The sequence below is a fragment of the Seriola dumerili genome, unplaced genomic scaffold (genome assembly GCF_002260705.1).
Source record: "Seriola dumerili isolate Sdu_G_001 unplaced genomic scaffold, Sdu_1.0 BDQW01000449.1, whole genome shotgun sequence".
NCBI lineage: Eukaryota > Metazoa > Chordata > Actinopteri > Carangiformes > Carangidae > Seriola > Seriola dumerili.
In genome coordinates, this window is record NW_019174704.1 from 5,428,249 (window position 1) to 5,447,073 (window position 18,825).

Sequence of the window (18,825 nt, forward strand, 5' to 3'; positions counted from 1 at the left end):
CAATTCAGTCAATTTTTCCAATTTATTCATATTTATCAGGTTACACAAACAGCAACATAAGTTTTAAGCTGAGTTGTTTGTATTTCACAAAGTTGTGTACTGTTGAAGGGCTTTGGCTTTATTGTGATAATGCATGTGTGTTTACATTTTCTAAGGATCTTCTGTTTTTCTTCTGTTTTTAATTTATTTATAAAATATTTTTTTTGCAGTTTTCCTAACTCATCGATTTGCTTCTTCAACATCCACTTCAAGGTTTTCCAGAGCCAACAACATCTGCTATGATATTAATAATTTCAGTCTGATTCAACAATAAGTCCTAAACTTCCTCATGACATTGTCTCTGGGTTTAAGGATTTCAATGACACCACATATGTTTTATAGGGAGATAAGTATAAAATGACATGTGATGTTTAAAATATTTGCATCTGATGTGACAGTGCAGCCATAAAAAGTTACTAAATTAAAAGCTACTTCTACAAAAGCTGCAAAAAATGCATTGATAGGGAAGCACTAGATTTCAGCAGGTTAATCAATACTCACCCTGAAGCATTATAGCAACATGTGTGCCACCTAGAGGTGAGAGTCCTTCAGGTGAGAGTCTAAATATCTGTGTGTTCATGATGTTGCAGCACTCACACACTCTCACGTTCAGCTGCTTCAAAGGTAAAAGACAGAAGATTTTAAAAGTTATATTAAACAGTGAAAAACAAATTTAACTAGCTCACCATGAATTGAATAAGAAAACAAAACACAACTCTGCACAAGATAAATAAAATCTTCCTGACACAATGAACGTCCGTAATTTAACATTTATTTCAGACATCAGTAATGTACCACGAATATAACATTGAGACATCTGTTACAACACAACTCTAACAGACTCATTCATTCACATTTTTTTTTTTTTTTACATATAGTGTCAAGTATATAGTCCACAACATCACTATCACACTTAAGAGGTAAGAGGTGGAAGAATGCTTTAACCCCCCTGATGTAACACAGCGCATCTGTCCCTTTACCCATGTGCGTGTTCCCATTGGATTAATAATTTGTATTTATCACCGTCACATCTGGTGGAAAAGAAACATCCCTTTCCATTCTTTGTTGCAGCTAGTAGTTGCATGCAAGTGCAGCACCTGATTGGGGCCCTCTGATTTTAACCACAACACGATGGTGTCATGATCTATAAGTGCTCTGTAATGGGCTGAGTGAAGCTGCTGTCAAACAAAATGCAAATTTGTCCAGGTCATTTGTCATGGAATGTTTAAAGGGACATAAACACCAAGGAAGAAAGGAGATCACATGACTGAGGCAGACACTCACAACACGGGCCGTTTAATCTGCACTATGTTGCACTGCACTGGGGTTTGGGTATTTGGGAGAGGAGCTCAGAGGTAAGAAACTCATTCCTCCAGGGTCCGGAAGGAGTTCTGCATGTCCTCCAGCAGCTGAGCAAAGTCTGCTTTGATCTTAGCTTCGCCATCCTTCACAGGGTCCTACAAAATCCATTGAACATAAACAGGGATTACGTCAACAGAGAGCAAATTACTCATCTTGAGCGATGAAAAATAGGGCAAATAAAAAAAGAAAAATAGAAAACACAAACATGATCAACAAATTAATCTCCTCTAAAAATGAGGGGACAGTCCCGTACCTTGAACTTCATGGAGCTGATCTTGTACAGGATCTCTCCCATGTGCTCCCTGATCATGGCCCAGGTGATTTTGTTGTCACTCTGTGCAGTGGACTCCACCGCGTGTCGGGCCATGTCGTAGAAAGCTATTGTGTTGGAGAGGATGCCAACGGTTTTGTAGAAGGGGCAGAACCTGTGTGTACGGACAGAAGAATGTGTGAAGCTCCTAAGTTTTACAATAATCAACTGAGGGAAAAATATTTAGACCTCTCCCCTTCACATCTAGTCATGACTGGATGTTGCTGTCTTGCTTTATATCAAATTAAAAGGACCACATTCGTTTTTCTACCGTTTCCACAGAGATCACTGATGGTGTCTCAAAGTGCATCAGTTTCTAAGCTCTAGTTTCTGAACAGTTATCACTTTGCTGTTGCTCATGGCAATTTCTTCTAGAAATGTTCTTGAAAGGGACTTCAAAATGAACCCTTTTTTGTCCTCAGCTGTTGTGGAGAAAACAGAGTAGCTACAGGATTTCATATGTTTAGTGTGGATTTTAAAAAGAATGCAAAGCTGGGGAGAGACAAATTCATACCTTCTGAATGGAAAAGATACAGTATGTGTTTTGAGGTTGGTAAGACGTCTTGTTTTCACCTGTCGTAGGGGGTATAGCCGTTCTGCTGCAGGAAGTCGTCCTTAATGAGCTTAGCAACTTCTAGGGTGATCTTGTCAGTCTCAGCGAGGGAGGCCTGTCGACAGAACCAGAAGATCAGCCCCCTGCAGATTAGCCAGGTTGGTATGCAAACTATTTAGATGATTAATGAAACAGCTGTGACAGAAGCCTCTTCTATAAAACACAGGTTTCAAACATTATCTGGCTATAAAAAAAAAAATATATAGAAATGATAGAACATTTACAATTTGGCAGTTTTGTCCACAGATACAGACTGTCACTTGTACTAACTTTATTTAAGATGTTTCGAGCCTCTCAACATCATCAGGTAACATTTAAAACTGTGAAACAGATCTGGTACCATTGGACGGCGCCAGCAGCACCTCCTGGGCATCCATACAAATTCATTTCAATGAGCTCCTTTAATTATAAACAGGGATGTCTGTCTATATGAATTTGACCTGATTAAAGGTCATATTTTGTATAAAGTGAGACGTCCATGTCTTTTTTAATGATAAAGTAGGTCTAGGTTCTATATTAATACTGTGAAAGAATCAAAGTGCTCAGTCAGTCAGAGAAATGCACACAGCCTGTATTCAGAAAGCCTTAAAATGAGCCGTCAGGACTTCTGTAACTTTGTGATGTCACAGCAAATCAGTCACCGCTCTCAGCCATGCCCCAAACCCAGCCCACCTGGACCCACCATCCAACCTTGCAGGATTTGGTTTGAGTGTTTACCTGAAATCTATTTCTATTAGATCACTCAGAAAACAGTCAGCCAATCAGAAGAGAGATTCAGAGCCTCTCTTTTCTATATGAACTACAAATACTTTTCTGCATTTCACAGGTATTGATACAACTCTTTAGTTACTTTTGAAGTCACATGCTTTATACCACATTACATAATCTTAATCTGCCTCACCTTGCCTACAAGCTGCACGATTTCAGCCAGGTCCTCCTCCTCCTGTAGAATCTCTTTGGCTTTTGTGCGCAGAGGAACAAACTCAGGATAGTGTTTGTCATAATATTCATCCAGAGCTCGTGTGTACTTGCTGTAGCTAATCAGCCAGTTTACAGAAGGGAAGTGTTTTCTCTGAGCCAGCTTTTTGTCCAAGCCCCAGAACACCTACAAACAAGCAAACAACGAATACTGACAGTCATGCAGAATGATGCACAAAGAAAGAAATGCTGACTGCAGGGAGAATTAAGTGAAATGTTAGGATGCCCCATTACTTACCTGAACAATTCCCAATGTGGCTGAGGTGACAGGATCTGAGAAGTCTCCACCAGGGGGCGACACACTAAGAAGAATTTACCATATTAAAAGGAAAAAGTCAGTCTAATAATTGAAAATTGCATGCTGAGGTTTATTCTGATTGGCTGCCTACTTTTTATATTCCCATGAAAAAGCTTCCCAGGAAAAATGTGAAATAAATCATGAGGTCTTGACATCAAAGACCTTTTCAACATTTCACTGAAATCTTCAGAAATGGTACAGACAAAAATCCAGCTCAGAAATGGTAAAGCCAGTAATTTCACCAGCAAAGCAGCTTCAATAATACAACATGCAGCCTCTTTTGAACATTTGATTTCCTACCATCCACTGTTTTTAGTTCGTTATATGATGCTGTGAAAATAAACTTGCAGAAAACTGAGGCTTGGATTGTGAAGGAGCTCTGTGTGTAGCAAGGAGTAGGAAGTTACTTTAGAAACTGGGTCAGCTTGGGAAATATGCAGGGTGCAGTGATAGTAGTAGTAAGTACAGGCATTTAATAGGTAAAGTGCTAAAATACATATGCAATGTATGGAAACTTGATGCAACTACTGGAAGCTGATTTCAATATGTATGTGTTGAAAGGATGATGAAAAAAAAACAAAACAAAGAGCTTGACATGATTTTCCCTGCTTATGTGCAAGTCAACTCACGCTCCTACGATGCTGACGCTGCCTTCTCTCTCTGGATTTCCCAGGCACTTCACACGTCCAGCGCGCTCGTAGAAGGAGGCGAGCCTGGCACCCAGGTAAGCAGGGTAACCGCTGTCTACAGAGGACGACATACAAGACTGTAACTGGTTGGCAGAAAACTGTCGCAGCTGCTTTCCTGACAGCGTCTTCACAAAAAAAAAGTAATATCACATGTAACCGACGGACTTACCAGCAGGCATTTCAGCCAATCTCCCAGAGATTTCTCTCAGTGCTTCAGCCCATCGAGATGTCGAGTCGGCCATCATGCTCACATTATAACCCATATCTCGGAAGTATTCGGACAATGTGATACCTGCAAAGGCGATTGTGCACAATACATGAAAGTGGATTTAATGGATTCTCCAAACAACTGCAAATATGAAAAAGGCAAAGGCGTTTACTTAATGTTAGCCACTTCAACAACATTCAAATGTAGTAGCATTTAAAATAAACAATAACACTGTTCCCTATAATGTGAATGGTTGGCACCTGTGTAAATGGAAGCCTCTCTGGCAGCCACAGGCATGTTGGATGTATTAGCGACCAGTGCTGTTCTCTTCATGATGCTCTCAACCTTGCCATCGACTTCCATAGTAAGCTGTCGGGCGAGAGCAGTGTTAACATTATACAACGTGAACACTGGTGCTGCTGAACATGAAATTCTTCCCTCCCTTTACTTGTTTATTCTGTTTTATCTATGTTATATCTGTGCACAGTCCCAGAACAGTGCACAGATATAGATATATGGCAGAAATCCACTAACCTCAGGGAAATCCCGCAGCACCTCAGACATTTCGTTTCCACGCTCTCCGCAACCGACATAGATAATCACGTCACTGTTGGAATACTTGGACAACGACTGAGAGATCACCGTTTTTCCGCAACCGAAGGCTCCTGGTATAGCAGTGGTGCCGCCCTGCACGCAACTACACAGCACAAAAGTTTCATGCAGCTTACAGATTTTATCACACGGCATAAAATAAGTGGCTCCACACATGTGAGCAATCACCAGTCAAAGACTCACGTTATCAGTGTAAGAGACAAAGCACAAGTTAAAATAGAGACTAAAGTCAAAATGGTAATTTTGAGGTGAAAAGCTCAATCTAAAAGAAAAAGGGATGAAGTGTATATAAAGTATTGTAAAATACACTATAGTTTCTGATACATCTACATACAGATTTCTTGCCTCCACAACTGAGAGCCAATCGTTTAACGTCTGCAGTAATGAAGGTAAATGAGGGCATCATTTTATCCTGAGAGGATTACTCACGGGAAAAGTGCGTCCAGAACTCTTTGACCAGTCAGCAGCGGATGATTCGCAGGTAGTTTCTCCGTTACTGGGCGGATTTGTCGTACCGGCCACACCTGCACCATGGTGAACTTCTCCTTCACGCCTTCAAATTCAAGCTCCAGAACCACATCCTGAATGCGACAAGATCAGAAAATCGGTTTCCTAGAAATGGTGATCAAACAGAGGAGCGCTTTGATTCACGACAAACACTCACAGAAATGTCGTAGTTTCCAGGTGGGGCCAGGTAGGTCACGGTGCCTCTGTTGCGAGGTGGAAGCATCAGCTTGTGTCTGATTAAAGAGTTTTCAAACACCATGCCATAGATGTCGCCACCTGTCATGTGACTGCCAACCTGGAGAGGGGGGTCATGTGAAATTAGTCAGAACAGTTGCAGAGGAGAGACGGCCAAGTCCGCACCGCACCGACAATGTACTTTTCTTACCCGAAGACTCTGGCCAGGGGAAAATTCCCATTTGATGTCTCTGTTAAGAGCGCCGATATTTACTCCTCTTGGGATATAGATACTTTTATTGATGTCATAGATGTCTTTTAGCGGGCGCTGGATACCGTCAAAGATGGAGCCCATGATTCCTGGTCCCAACTCTACAGAGAGGGGTTTTCCTGTTCGCAGGACAGGATCACCAACAGACACACCGGCTGTAGCATGAAGTTAGGAAAAACAAAACAAACTGCAAGCACTTTGACAACATTAGTCTTGTTATCAAAGTCAGATTCCCATTTGTTATCAGTAAGGTAGCTCTAAAATGAGTCTTTTGTAAAATGCATTATGTGAAACCAGTTTTAGGAAAGATAATGACGTGTTTTGTTACATGTTTTACTACAGAGAAACGTAACGTGGCAGCAGAAAGGATACAAGTCTCCTCATAGACCTGGATAGTTGCCATGTCTCCCTCTAAACGGATGATTTCTCCCACTAGCTCACTGTGACCGACACGAACCAGCTCGTACATGGCTGCTCCTGCCATCGCAGTAGCTGTCACCACTGTTGACGGGTTCGGTTTGAAAACAACAGGAAAGACAAATATAGAAATTGATACAATAAAAAAAAAAACACATCTACTGACAAGGAATATGATGAAAATGATCAAAAATAGCATTAGCACCACTTAGGGATGGAGATATTATGATATACACCAGAAAATGATATAAAATTGTGTACTATCAGAATTTTTTTAATATAACCTATGAATCCCTGGCAGCCGTCCCTTTAATATATCTCAGTGTAATGGGCCATTGTAGGCAATTATGCATTATGGTGACCATAGATTTTAGTATGATTTTACTGAATTCTTTCTTGATTCGTCAAGTATTTAAAAAAAAAAAAGAACAAAAAAAAAAACAGAAAAAGAAAACTACCATCTGATTGTTTTATTCATATACAGTTTCTCAACTGATCAAATTCACAATATCACCTTGGACATCATTATAAATTACATTTAGTGATAGAGGATTTTGTCCATATTGCCAACTTGTAGTGAAAGCCACAATACTGTAAAAGGTTATCAAACACAGACATTTAAACCTTTCCTACCCTATGGCAGCTGGAACAAATGGCTTACAGTTCAGTGGCTTTTGACCAGTCTGACACAAAATAATGCAATCCAGTCATTTAAAGAAAAGGGTAATAAACCAGACCTGGTCCAGAAACCCCATGTACATATCCAAACTGGCTCTCTCGCTCTTCATCCTGGATCCTAGGTAGTTTTGACGTATCCATCTTGATCGTCTCTGTCCTGAAAAATCCCTTGAGGAATGAATGAATGAATGTGAGACAGAGATGTCATCAAGTTTTGAAAACTCGCAGCAGACAAAATTTCAACATCACAACATGCATTGACAGACCTCCTCCTAGATGATGATGATAATGATGACGATGAAGATGATGATGATGATAATCTACATCATCATTATCATCATCATCATCATCATCATCATTCTAGCCAGGCTAAAGTTATAGATGCAAATACACACTCTGACTTAACACACCACGATGAAATGGGCATTTATAGCAGAGAATGTCTGCACAGTAATGAAATGAATGGTCAGGTGTAGCAGTGTGAGGTCAGTCAGCTGTAGGGAAGTCAGCCAAAGCATCAAATCCTTTAATATATTTCACCCGGTGTCGAAGAGAGGGTAACGTTAAACCAAGTTACTTGTGCACGTATGGGGATATGTGTTGTAGCCAGATGGCAGCTTTATGTTTGTTACTACACACACGTAGCGTCGAGAGAAAAGCTGATTTGTGCGTGTGCGCGTATAAGTCAGGTGACTAGCTAGCAAACACTAGCTGTCTTCATCATTATCATCATCATCACGTACAGGTTAAGTAAAACTATCGAATATTAACACAGTGTTTCGTCCAAGACTGGAAGGAAATCTCAAACTGTTGTAAATCCAAAACCTCATATTATACCGCTGTTATAAATGTCTTACCTTATCTTGCTGTGCAGTTGTCCAGGATTGTCTCTGGCGTAGCTGAGGAGGAGCTTCGCTGTGCTAATCACCTGCCAGGCACTGGACTGTCACAGGAAGAAAACATCTCCATTGCGGCTCAACGGGCTTCCTCCGCTCTGACCTGATTGGCTATTTGTAGAGCCAACATGGCGTCTGATACTCAACAGTTGCCTAGTGGACGATAAGTTCCGCCGGTCTACACACCGTCACCAGGTGCCACGACTGCCCTCTGCTGGATATAAATTAAACATTCACCCCAATTAACCGACTGATGATTGATAATAGTTTTTAAATAAATTAACCAAGCTACAACCATGGACGAACAATGGGCCCCTCGACACAGATATGTTAAAGCCCCGTCAACATACCCTGACTGGAATATGTTTGTGGTTGTTTGCTTAACGTTGCGGTGATTTTGTGCGTCTTTGTAGCTGTTTTGCATCTCTTTGTTGTTGTAGATAGATAGATAGATAGATAGATAGATAGATAGATAGATAGATAGATAGATAGATAGATAGATACTTTATTTATCCCATAAGGGAAATTCATGTGTCCATTAGCTCATTGTGGATATTAATAATAATGATAATAATAATAATAACAGTTGATAATAAATAAACAATAATAATTAGATTAATCCACTTCCTTTGGCTGAGGTGTTGTATAGCCTCATGGCAGTGGGAACAAAGGATCTCCCGAACCTCTCTGCTCTGCAACGCAGTGAGGCTGAGGTGTTGTATAGCCTCATGGCAGTGGGAACAAACCTGCTCTGCAACACAGTGAGATGAGATGTTTGCTGCACCTGTAGCTCCTTCTCTGTCCTGCCAGAATGTTGTGGAGAGGGTGGTTGGTATTGTCCAAGATGGCCTCCATCTTACATTGCATGCGTCTCTCCACAACAGTCCTGAGTGAGTCCAGACTCTAAGCACAGACCCAGCTTTTTTTACCAGCTTATCCAGTCTCTTTGTGTTTGTGTCTGACATGCTGCTGCTAAAGCAGACTGCAGCATACAAGACTACGCTGGCCACCACTGACCGATAAAACGTGCAGCATTTCACTGCAGACGTCAAAGGACCTGAGCTTGCTGAGGAAAAAGAGCCGGCTCTGCCCCTTCTGGTAGATGGCATCCATGTTCAGGGACCAGTCCAGTTTACTGTCCAGGTGCACACCTAGGTAATTATTGTGTCGTGTCTCTTTGTGGTCAATTAGGTCTAGTCTCTCTTTGTTGTAGTTTTGTGTCCCTATAGTGGACTAACTGATTTGCCAAGAATAAATGTTACTTCAAACAGAGGCTCTGGCTCTCTGGGCCTGTGCCGGGTAGGCCTGTTCAGTAATCCTTCCATGGGTAAAACTACTTTATCATTACAACTTTAATCTATTTGTTAGCCTCCTTGGCTGACCGCTTTTACAGTTTACCTGGGTAATAACCATGTAATTTATTATGCTTCTACATGGCAACTTTTATAACTATATTTGATACATTTGTGCCAATAACTGTTACATAATTATAGACCTATACATATAGTAGAAAAAAATCTTGTATTCAGTTTCCTCCAGCCATTGAGTGGCATCTCTTATGAGCTAACCAGTTACCATTGTGATAAATAACTAATTGAAAAATACATCACACCTACTATCTACCTATTATTTGGTTTACTATTATGACCAAAGCCAAACACTGATTATCCAGTGCGCATTGGCCTCCGACCTCTAGGGGGCCTCCAAACCAGCTGGCATCATGCTGGCTTTGCTTTTTTATTATTGTTATTTTTTAATCAACTCAAATAAATGAATCGAGTGCACGTGTTTTGAAATGCAAACCGATGAATGTAGAGTTACTTTATTTGCTGATAAGTATCTGTATCATGATGATAATAGTTTTGAACATGTGACCTTTGTACAGAGGAATTTGTGTCACCAGTAGAATGCTGCAGGAGAACAGAACAGCAGAATTAGAACCGGCTGCTGTTCTGCCCGTTCTGACATCACAATGGGAATGGGCAGATCTACAGGTGGACACAGTCCCTGCGTCATTCCCACATCAACCATTGGAGAGGTAAGACCATTATTTAGCTGGGACCAAATGTTTCTGTTTTAACTTGAATTTATATGTTTAATAGAACTGTGTTGTGTTGAAGAATAAGTACATTTACTTTCTCTGTGTTTATCAGTCGAGTAAATGACTTTTTCCCTTGGTTACATTGCAAACAACAAGCTGTGTTTGCAAACAAGCTGTAATCAGAAGATGTAAAATGACGTGCACAATGAAGTTTCCACTTGTAAACTTTGCTTTACTTATGGCTTCAGTTGCCTTTGTTCAAACTTGACTGAATTTAGTCCTTTTTTTTTGCACAAGAGCAAAATTCACATCGACTGAATAGTTTCTCTTCCTTTCACTTCACTTCACTCCTTTCTCTTACATAAAATACAAAAATCATTTGATGCACCAGTAACAGCAATACTCAGTTGTGGATATAATAATTTTCCAACTTATTTTTAATACTTGATGTGAACTTAAAATAACAGTATTGTATTTTAGGTCTTTGGGTTTTTAGTGACATTTTTTGCAGCATCTTTTACATGTTTGTTTATCATGTACAGAGTCATGTCAAGTATTGATGGGAAAAATGCTTCTCAGTTCAGTTCCCAGTTCTTACTGGTTGAGTAAGAAAGTTTAGTTAAAGAACCTGCTCAACATGTTTGGGTTTTTTTTTACAATTACAATGCCCTGTTCTGTTCAACCATCGTTTACGAGACCCTGGTTCCTTGGAGATTTGTGCTCCTCCTTTAAAAGAAGGAAGTGCAGCCGAAGAGCTGAGAGGCTTCGAGTAGCAGGGAGATGGGCGAAGTCTTGTTTTTGCACCTGTCCAATAAGCAGCGCTAGTTTAAGCTCAAATACTTTGATGTGGGAATACATGTCAGATTAGTTTTCCCTTGCCTTGGAGCTGCAAGTTGAGGCCGTTTAAAATTTCTGACACATCTGTTAATAAAGGCGAGGTCCCATTTCCATTCTGTGTCGATCAGCTCTGGGACAGTTTTTCCCTTTGTCAGGAGAAAGGCATTGATTTCGGGTAGCAGGTCGTAAAAACGCTTCAAAACTCTGCCCCGGCTTAACCAGCGGACTTCAGTGTGGTAAAGCACGTCTCCGTGGGCTGATTCTAGCTCGGAGAGAAAGGCTTGGAACTGCCTGTGTTTAAGTCCATTTGCTCTGATGAAGTTTATGCAGGACACAACCACCTTCATGACAGATTCCCACCTCAGAACTTTGCAGCTTGACGCTGGCTCGGTCACGATCAAAGTCACGTCAGAATATACCATTGTGTGAGGAGGTGAAGATGAGCCACTATTAACTATAAATAGCTCATAACTATGGTCAATTTTAATTAGAATGCCAACCTTTAAGTACGGATATGTTATGATGTTATGATAGGAAAATGCAATTTAATAAAAATTGGTTGATGTTTAGAGGGATTGTCTGCGATCGTTAAGTGGGCCACTCCAATTGCTTTGGCGGGCCGGATGTGGCCCGCGGGCCGTAGTTTGGGGACCCCTGCTCTATACTGACAATGGAGTCGCAAGTCGTCAGAGACCTGGACTGTAATGATGTGGTGGAGTTTCCGAATAGAAAGGCCAGAAGAAGACGTCAAATGAGGTAGGCTTTCTCTTATATTATTTATTCACACATTATGAAATATCCTAATTTACTCTCCAAGGTGTTTATACAATGAGAAGTATCTGGCATTAGTTGTCATTGGAGAACATTTGGCTGTTGTATAATTGCGTCTCTGTGCCTGGATGTGAGATTATGGTGGAAATCTTATATGATAGAGGTTACACATATTATTTGTTTTAAGTCTACCCACCCAGAGCAGTATGAATCGGATCACTGTGTGTGTGTGTGTGTGTGTGTGTGTGTGTGTGTGTGTGTGTAATCAGAACTGTATTGATGGAGGTGGGGCAGTATGTGCATACCTATGTCATTCTGCTGCATGCTGTTGGCCAGTGCATTGATATTCTTGCTGCTGGCCCAGGAGGGTATTGTTGCAACCATGTGGTGTGAATCCTGTATGATAGAACATATCTGCAGGTGTTGATATTGTCATTCAGGTTGTGATCATAGGCTGTTGCCTGGGTGCGTAAGTCCTGTATAAACTACAGGTGTTTCCAACAGATAGTTGCCTCTGCTGAAAATCTATTCAAAACCTGGATTGTGGGTCTGTGGAGGGGGCCTCCAAGATTTTTTGGCCGGGGGCCTCCACATTCTTACTCTGATCCTGACTGTAGCTATAGAAGATTTTGGTGTCCAGTATCTAAGAGAGTTTATGTTAAAAATGAAGATAAGGAGAATAAAAAAAAAGATAAAAGCTGGTAAAGGAGGAGACACTAATAACACAAGTATCTGGCTAATATTAAAGAAATTTAATTATATGTCAACATTTTCAGAGACATGACAAAAAATAATTTAATGGCAGAACAAAATTATTCCCAAATACACATACTGTGGGACAGTGAAATGTCACAACTTGAGGTAGAAATGACAACATAGCTATCTAATAGAATTATTCATGAAACACTGACATAATATAGGGAGGGGTACATTTAGTTCAAAATATTATCAGGAATATGTAATTCCATAAAATGATCAATATAAATACCAAATTTTATTTTATATCATTCATGAATAATATGCCTTTTTCTGAAGACATTTTGGGTTATTAGGAAAAGCACAGGAGTTACTAATAACTTTAATGATAGCTCACATTTCATCAATGGTAGAAAACTAAACATTTATTTATAATACAATTAATCCGGTTTTGAAAACTGTACAAGATGCACATGTATACATTTACCTGATGAAAAATGAATGTGGCAGCACAGTTTTAATAGTACAAGAGGAAATTAATAGTACTGGCAGCAGTGGCGTGGTAGAGCCCACAAGATGGAGCCAAAGAGTGATTCACAAATTTGCTTAATTTGCACTGAAGGTCTAATAAATCAAAACATTCACCATTTGCTACATTTTGTTTTTGGTCAGTCTGACCACTCGTTTCCGTCCAGCTCAGAGTCGTCATCAGAGTCGCTGTACTCCACAGCAATGCGTCTGGACAAGATGGTGGCCACGTCGTTCCCCACCGGCTCCCGTTTGTTCTGCTGCTCCTGCTGCTCTTGGACTTTCTTTAGCTGGATGCCTAGTAAGGGCACAGATATGGCGTATCAAAATAAGATGACATATTGCACACCTGACATGGACAAGCGTGGTGGACAACACAGGATATGGTCGCTTTTAGCTGACCAACAGAAAATAATGGCCAAATAATGTGTCTGACTGCACAGATACCCCGACTCACCCATGCGGATGGCAGACAGCAGGTCACTCCTCGCATCTCTCACAGGTTTAGTCTCAACTCTGCTGTCTTCACTGTGGCCTGGTAGGTGTGAGGGTGCAGGCGGGGGAGGGAGAGGTGGAGGTGGCGGACCTGGAGGAGGAGGCATAATGCGAGGTCCTGGAGGAGGCACAGGTGGGAGTGGGTAGCCTGGTCCTACATGCAAAACTCCATTATGTGGTGTTGGTGGTAGTGCACCCAGAGGAAAACCAAATGCTGTTTGTGCTGACGGGATGGGGGGGCCCGGGGCAGGAGGTACAGGGACAGAGCTGGTCGATAGAGAAAGAAAGAGGATTATGTTGGAAAAGTGATATATTGAATTCTTTCTCTGATTATGCAAATGGAACAAACAAACATACTTGTAATCTGCAGGTGGACGTATTGAACCGTTCATTCGGTCTGCAGTGTGAGACTCTGCTGTGGCATAGGTTACTCTCTTGTAGTTTACATCAATGCTGTGGTATTCATGCTCCACAGGTGGTGAGGGGTGTGCGTTCCCAGGGACGTAATCATGAGACTTGGCATAGTTACAAGCAGCGTGGGCAGGCAGTGGAGGGATGGGGTAGTCTGGGAGGTCAGGCCTGGGTAAACAATGAAAGACAGAAAGCTTCTCATGAGGATGTCTACACATATCCAGATGGTGGATTTCTGCTGCAAAATCAAAACTGAAGCTTTACACAACAGAGATATTTCTAGCTATTTGAGCTACAAGGTGCTATTCATGAAACTGGACTCTAAAGTCCAGTTTACATTTTATCACTCGTAATCTTTCTCTTTAATATTTACTAACATTTCCAGAAATGTACATTTTGTATAGAGTATCATACTTTTCATTGTTTTAAAAGTGCGTCTTTAAGATAAATGTTGTCTTTCTAAGATATGTAAAAGTAAGGAGTAACAGAAAACATATGGACAGATATGTACAGATGTCCAGACTATCAAGACAATCCTCATGATATTTTGTTTTTGCAGTTTTTGCAATATTATCCTAATATTGATATTATACTATTTGCATTGTGAACACACTTGTGTTGTGCATGACTTTCTAGAGAATATAAAACAAGGCCAAAATAAAAAGCACTAACCTGCCATCTGGGGAGAGGGAGCCCTCAGATGATGCCCCTCGCCTGAGAGTCTGTGGATGGCGGTGGTCTGGACGAAGCTCTTTATCAAATGCCATCATGTTCCACTCTTGCCTGCGGTTTCGAGCCTTTCTCACCTTCTTTACCTCACGCTGAAGGGTGCTGCTCTCCACACATCGCTTCTGCTCCTGGGGAAGGTGGACGGAGGGAACATGAACATGAGAATGAAAAACCATTTGCTAGGTGAATGCATAAAAACAAAGAAGTGGTGTGTACGGAGTGTACGCTCACCCTTTGCCTCCTCCTTTCTTTCCTCTTGTCCTCCGTGTCCTGAAGCATTTTCTCCTTCCACAAGTCAAAAAAGTACGATGGGTCTGAGTAGAATTTCATCGCGTCAGTGGAATCGTCTCTGGATTTTAAAAAGAAAAACAGTTTCCCTCATTAAAATTAACTGAAAAATGAAACCTGATCACTTCTTACAACACATGCAGTACCTGTAGGCAGTGAGGGTGCTGAGGGGAGGAGGCAAGTCACTGCTGTTGTACATGTCAGCCACAGAATTCGGCGTGCTGCCCTTGGACAAAGCCTGCTGATCCTGGACAGTAGAGCTTTTGAACGCCTTCCTCATGTTTATGTCCTGAAGAGAGACTGAAAAACAGCAGGGCAGAGGTTTTAGGTTCAATATAAAGCATGAGAGAGTGAATGACAGAGCAGAAAATAAGATATTAAATCAAGAGGCAGATGATTTCCAGTGAACTCACCCTCCTCCACGCTGGAGTCCAGCTGGGTGACCTTGACAGCCAAGCGGTCGATACGGTCCTGGAGAGAGTTTGCACGCACATAAAAGGTGTTGGCTTCATTAAAAAGCTCCCCAAACACATTTTCTGCATGTTTACCTGCAAACAGAGCAAAAATGAAAAGGAGAGGAAGGAAGAAAAGAAGCTGTTAATAAATATAAAAATGTTTCAAAAATTGTAAGGTAAAAAAAAAAATAGCATAGAGGAGGAAACAATAAATCTGTTTTAACATGTCTCTTCTGATAGAGTAGAGCCTTATAAGCAGGTTGTCTGAGTGATATGTATGTATACAACTGTACATTTTGGCTTTATGCATATAAATTATTAACTATCTTATGACACAGGGATCCTTTATTTGTGCATTTCTGAATCCATTATATTTTTCTGGATTATACACTAGCATTAAGTGTTTGGTCCCTGCACATAACAGCATGAATGGCCCACGTCAAACGGCTCAGATCCACTTTATGTGGAAGCTCTCATTAGACTGCCTGTTTGTGTCTCCGCCCACTCACTCTCCGTCTCATCTGCCTGTGATACAAAGCTTCACAGTAAGCTCTAAGCTCCTGTAACTTCACTAAATCCATACGCACGCTCATGCACACACACACACACACACACACACACACACACACACACACACACACACACACACACACACACACTCACACTAATCAGAGTATCCATGGGCCAGATGTCCAGGAGTAAATTTGCTTCCAAAAATAGTCTCACCCTCTACATTTTTCTCTCTGTCTCTCATATTTCAGTGCAACAACTGTGATACAGCAAAAATGCTTACACAGACGTTGCCACACTAAATGAACACTTTAAACCACTCAGCTTCTGTACAAATTGGCTGGTTAGAGTGTACAGTAGATAGATGTTAATACTGACTACAGTGATGGATAATGATGTACACTAACTCTGACACTTAGGTGATAATTGGTTTGTTTTTAATGTGCTCCATGGCTTGTTTAAAAGCCTACCAGTGATGTGACACTGGTATATTTACTGGTTGTTTTCTTATAATCACCTTTTCAAGGATTAAGAAAATGTAAGCACTCTTAATGCAAAGTAGATGTAAGTCAATATGTCATGGTCAAATCATCTGAAAGCCCACATACATTCTGATCTGCTGTGTTTATTTAATAACTTATGATGACCAAAAGAAGGTGTTGGGTGTTTGTCCTGTGCTTTTGCAAATGGGGCTGAAGTAGCAGTAGTTCACATGATTCTGTATGTTAAACAAGTTAAAAAATAAGTTACAGATCCATTCGATACATTCTACACTACATTAGTAGTGTCAGTGACAGAAAAATCTCNGTTACAGATCCATTCGATACATTCTACACTACATTAGTAGCAACAGTAACTGGATGCAAACATATCCTGAATATAAGCAACCGTGATCTTACTCAGACTGCTGAGCTGGCGGATGATGGCCGACAATGTGTTGTTGGTTACACATTCCAGCTCGTTGCCAACTCCATCAGGCACTGTACTGTGGCACAGGTGTCGAGGCTCAATGTTTCTCTTGACCAGAGGCATGACCCCTTCTCACATCTCGACCACGGTACCTGCTGGGTGACAGAGAACAGCGCTGACAACTCACTGGTTACTACAACCTGCAGGATACAAGTACCAACACATTAATCCACATCCATGAGGCAACATCAGTGGTAATCAAACATGGTGTCTAAATTCGTAGGTTACACTAACCTATACATCAAGCATATTCCAGGTTAATGCAGTACTGTACTGTTATTGATTTTTTTCACCTGTAATGATTTAAGTTAATAATTTCACAGGTGTTAGTCAAAAAAGAACATTAATAATAGATGGCATGTACAAAAAAAATGCTTATTTTACTTTACTTAGAGAGTATAGACAGAATCAAAATCAAAATGAAACCTTTTGTGAATTAGTTGTATTTGTGGTGTTGTATATTGGGGCACTCGCTATTGAATGTCACACTTTATCACCACCTGTCAAAGTGGTACACCTATTATGTTACTGGCCATTTTTTAACAACAGTAACAGCAAACTTCTTGTGATAAAAGAGGACAATTTTTAAGTGAATTCGCAAGTCACTTTACACTGCTTTATCAAATGGACTTGAAGCAAGGGATTGAGAGAGAGCCAGTAATTATAAGTAGGGCATGAGCCAGACCACCAGTAACAATAAGAGGATCAACTTACCCTAACTACCATCATTTTCAGATTTTGTGCACCAAGGCAAACAAGTCAGAGAGAAACTTTGAGTTTGCAGCTGAAACATCAAAATTAAGCTCACATTCTAGCATTTTAACAAATACATATCCTGTATAAATCATGGTATGAATCCACAAATTCAGTTGGTCAATTCTTTGGTTTCTAGGAAAGCAGTATGTTGACATTGTTTTGCTGCCTGATTAGTGTTCCACTGCAGACAGTTTTCACCTGTCTTAGTGTGTTAGTGTCATGTTTTTCTGGTTACAAACAAAGCAAGTACCTGAGAACTACATACAGCCGAAACCTTGGTCTCTGTAATGTTGAAATTGGTATTTTTTCAACATTGGTTAACATTATCTAGACCAAATAGTTAAATTAATTGCAGTCCTACCCACTTAATTTGTCTGGCTCAGGCTGCTGAAGCCTCATATTAGCTTCAGATGAACTTAACTACTAATTTTTGCTGAACAAGGACCGGAGGTTCTCTTTAAAGAAAAGAGCTGGATCTATTTGCAGACAGTATAGACAGGAGGAACAATTACAGTGACTGTGCAACCCTTGTGATTTGAAAAAATGTGAACATGTCCTTTAATGTGAGGGTATTAATGTAACAAATTGACATTTAGAACACAAGAAGTTTAAATCTAATCTTGTTCAAAAGTTTGTTGACACAACAATAAAATGCATTACAAATAAATTGTGGCACTTATAAAAAGCAAGTCAGAAATGTGCACAAGATGTGCCATAATTTGAGTGAATTCATTTTCTTTAATTTGTGAGCACTGAAAAAAAGGGTAGCATCTCAGTCTTCTAACAGCAGGTAACTTCTTCAATGCTATTACAATACGCAAAGCATGAGCTTTACAACAATACGTCAGCTCTACCAGAAGATGCTTAAAAACACAAATGCATATGTATCCTACCATGGAGTTGCCGTTGGGTCTGCTTGTTCCTCAGTTCCAATGTGTTTTTGTTTTTGTCACGTCAGCACGCTGGGAAGGGGCAGTGACAGTCGAGTCCAAGCTGTCTCATCCAAATTAAGCAAACTCTCTGCTGGCCCGCTGCAGTCCTGTGTTGGACAGTGACAGTAGTCATCTCTGCAGGACGGAATTCACTCTGAAAACAAATCTCTCTGGTCTCAAATCACAGCTTGAGCCATGAGGGGATTTGGACAGCAGATTTACTCCTGTCGTCCAATCACAGTCTTCATGTCAGCCATTTGACATCCAGTGTTTTATTTCAGGATGTATTCGTCCTGTTTGCATCGACTATAAGTCATTAGCTGCCTTCTATTAACTTGATATCATTATGGTAATA

General features: G+C 40.6%; 2 protein-coding genes across 2 annotated transcripts; both read right to left on the reverse strand.

Moving 5' to 3' along the window:
- Window positions 1-894: 894 nt before the first annotated feature.
- On the reverse strand, window positions 895-8,100 carry LOC111234447 (V-type proton ATPase catalytic subunit A-like). Its single transcript, XM_022762546.1, has 15 exons — window positions 8,014-8,100; window positions 7,216-7,324; window positions 6,434-6,562; window positions 6,002-6,216; window positions 5,774-5,911; window positions 5,539-5,690; window positions 5,032-5,194; window positions 4,758-4,866; window positions 4,459-4,581; window positions 4,230-4,344; window positions 3,541-3,604; window positions 3,226-3,429; window positions 2,285-2,379; window positions 1,655-1,826; window positions 895-1,496 (listed from the first exon to the last, which is right to left on the reverse strand). The coding sequence occupies exons 2-15, from the start codon at window positions 7,295-7,297 to the stop codon at window positions 1,404-1,406; spliced, it is 1,854 nt and encodes a 617-aa protein (XP_022618267.1). The 5' UTR covers window positions 7,298-7,324; window positions 8,014-8,100; the 3' UTR covers window positions 895-1,403.
- Window positions 8,101-12,749: 4,649 nt separating this feature from the next.
- On the reverse strand, window positions 12,750-16,845 carry LOC111234532 (wiskott-Aldrich syndrome protein family member 3-like). The gene is made up of 8 exons (XM_022762679.1): window positions 16,713-16,845; window positions 15,262-15,396; window positions 14,995-15,148; window positions 14,792-14,909; window positions 14,504-14,688; window positions 13,778-13,999; window positions 13,383-13,687; window positions 12,750-13,223 (listed from the first exon to the last, which is right to left on the reverse strand). The coding sequence occupies exons 1-8, from the start codon at window positions 16,843-16,845 to the stop codon at window positions 13,066-13,068; spliced, it is 1,410 nt and encodes a 469-aa protein (XP_022618400.1). The 3' UTR covers window positions 12,750-13,065.
- Between the last annotated feature and the right edge of the window lie 1,980 nt (window positions 16,846-18,825).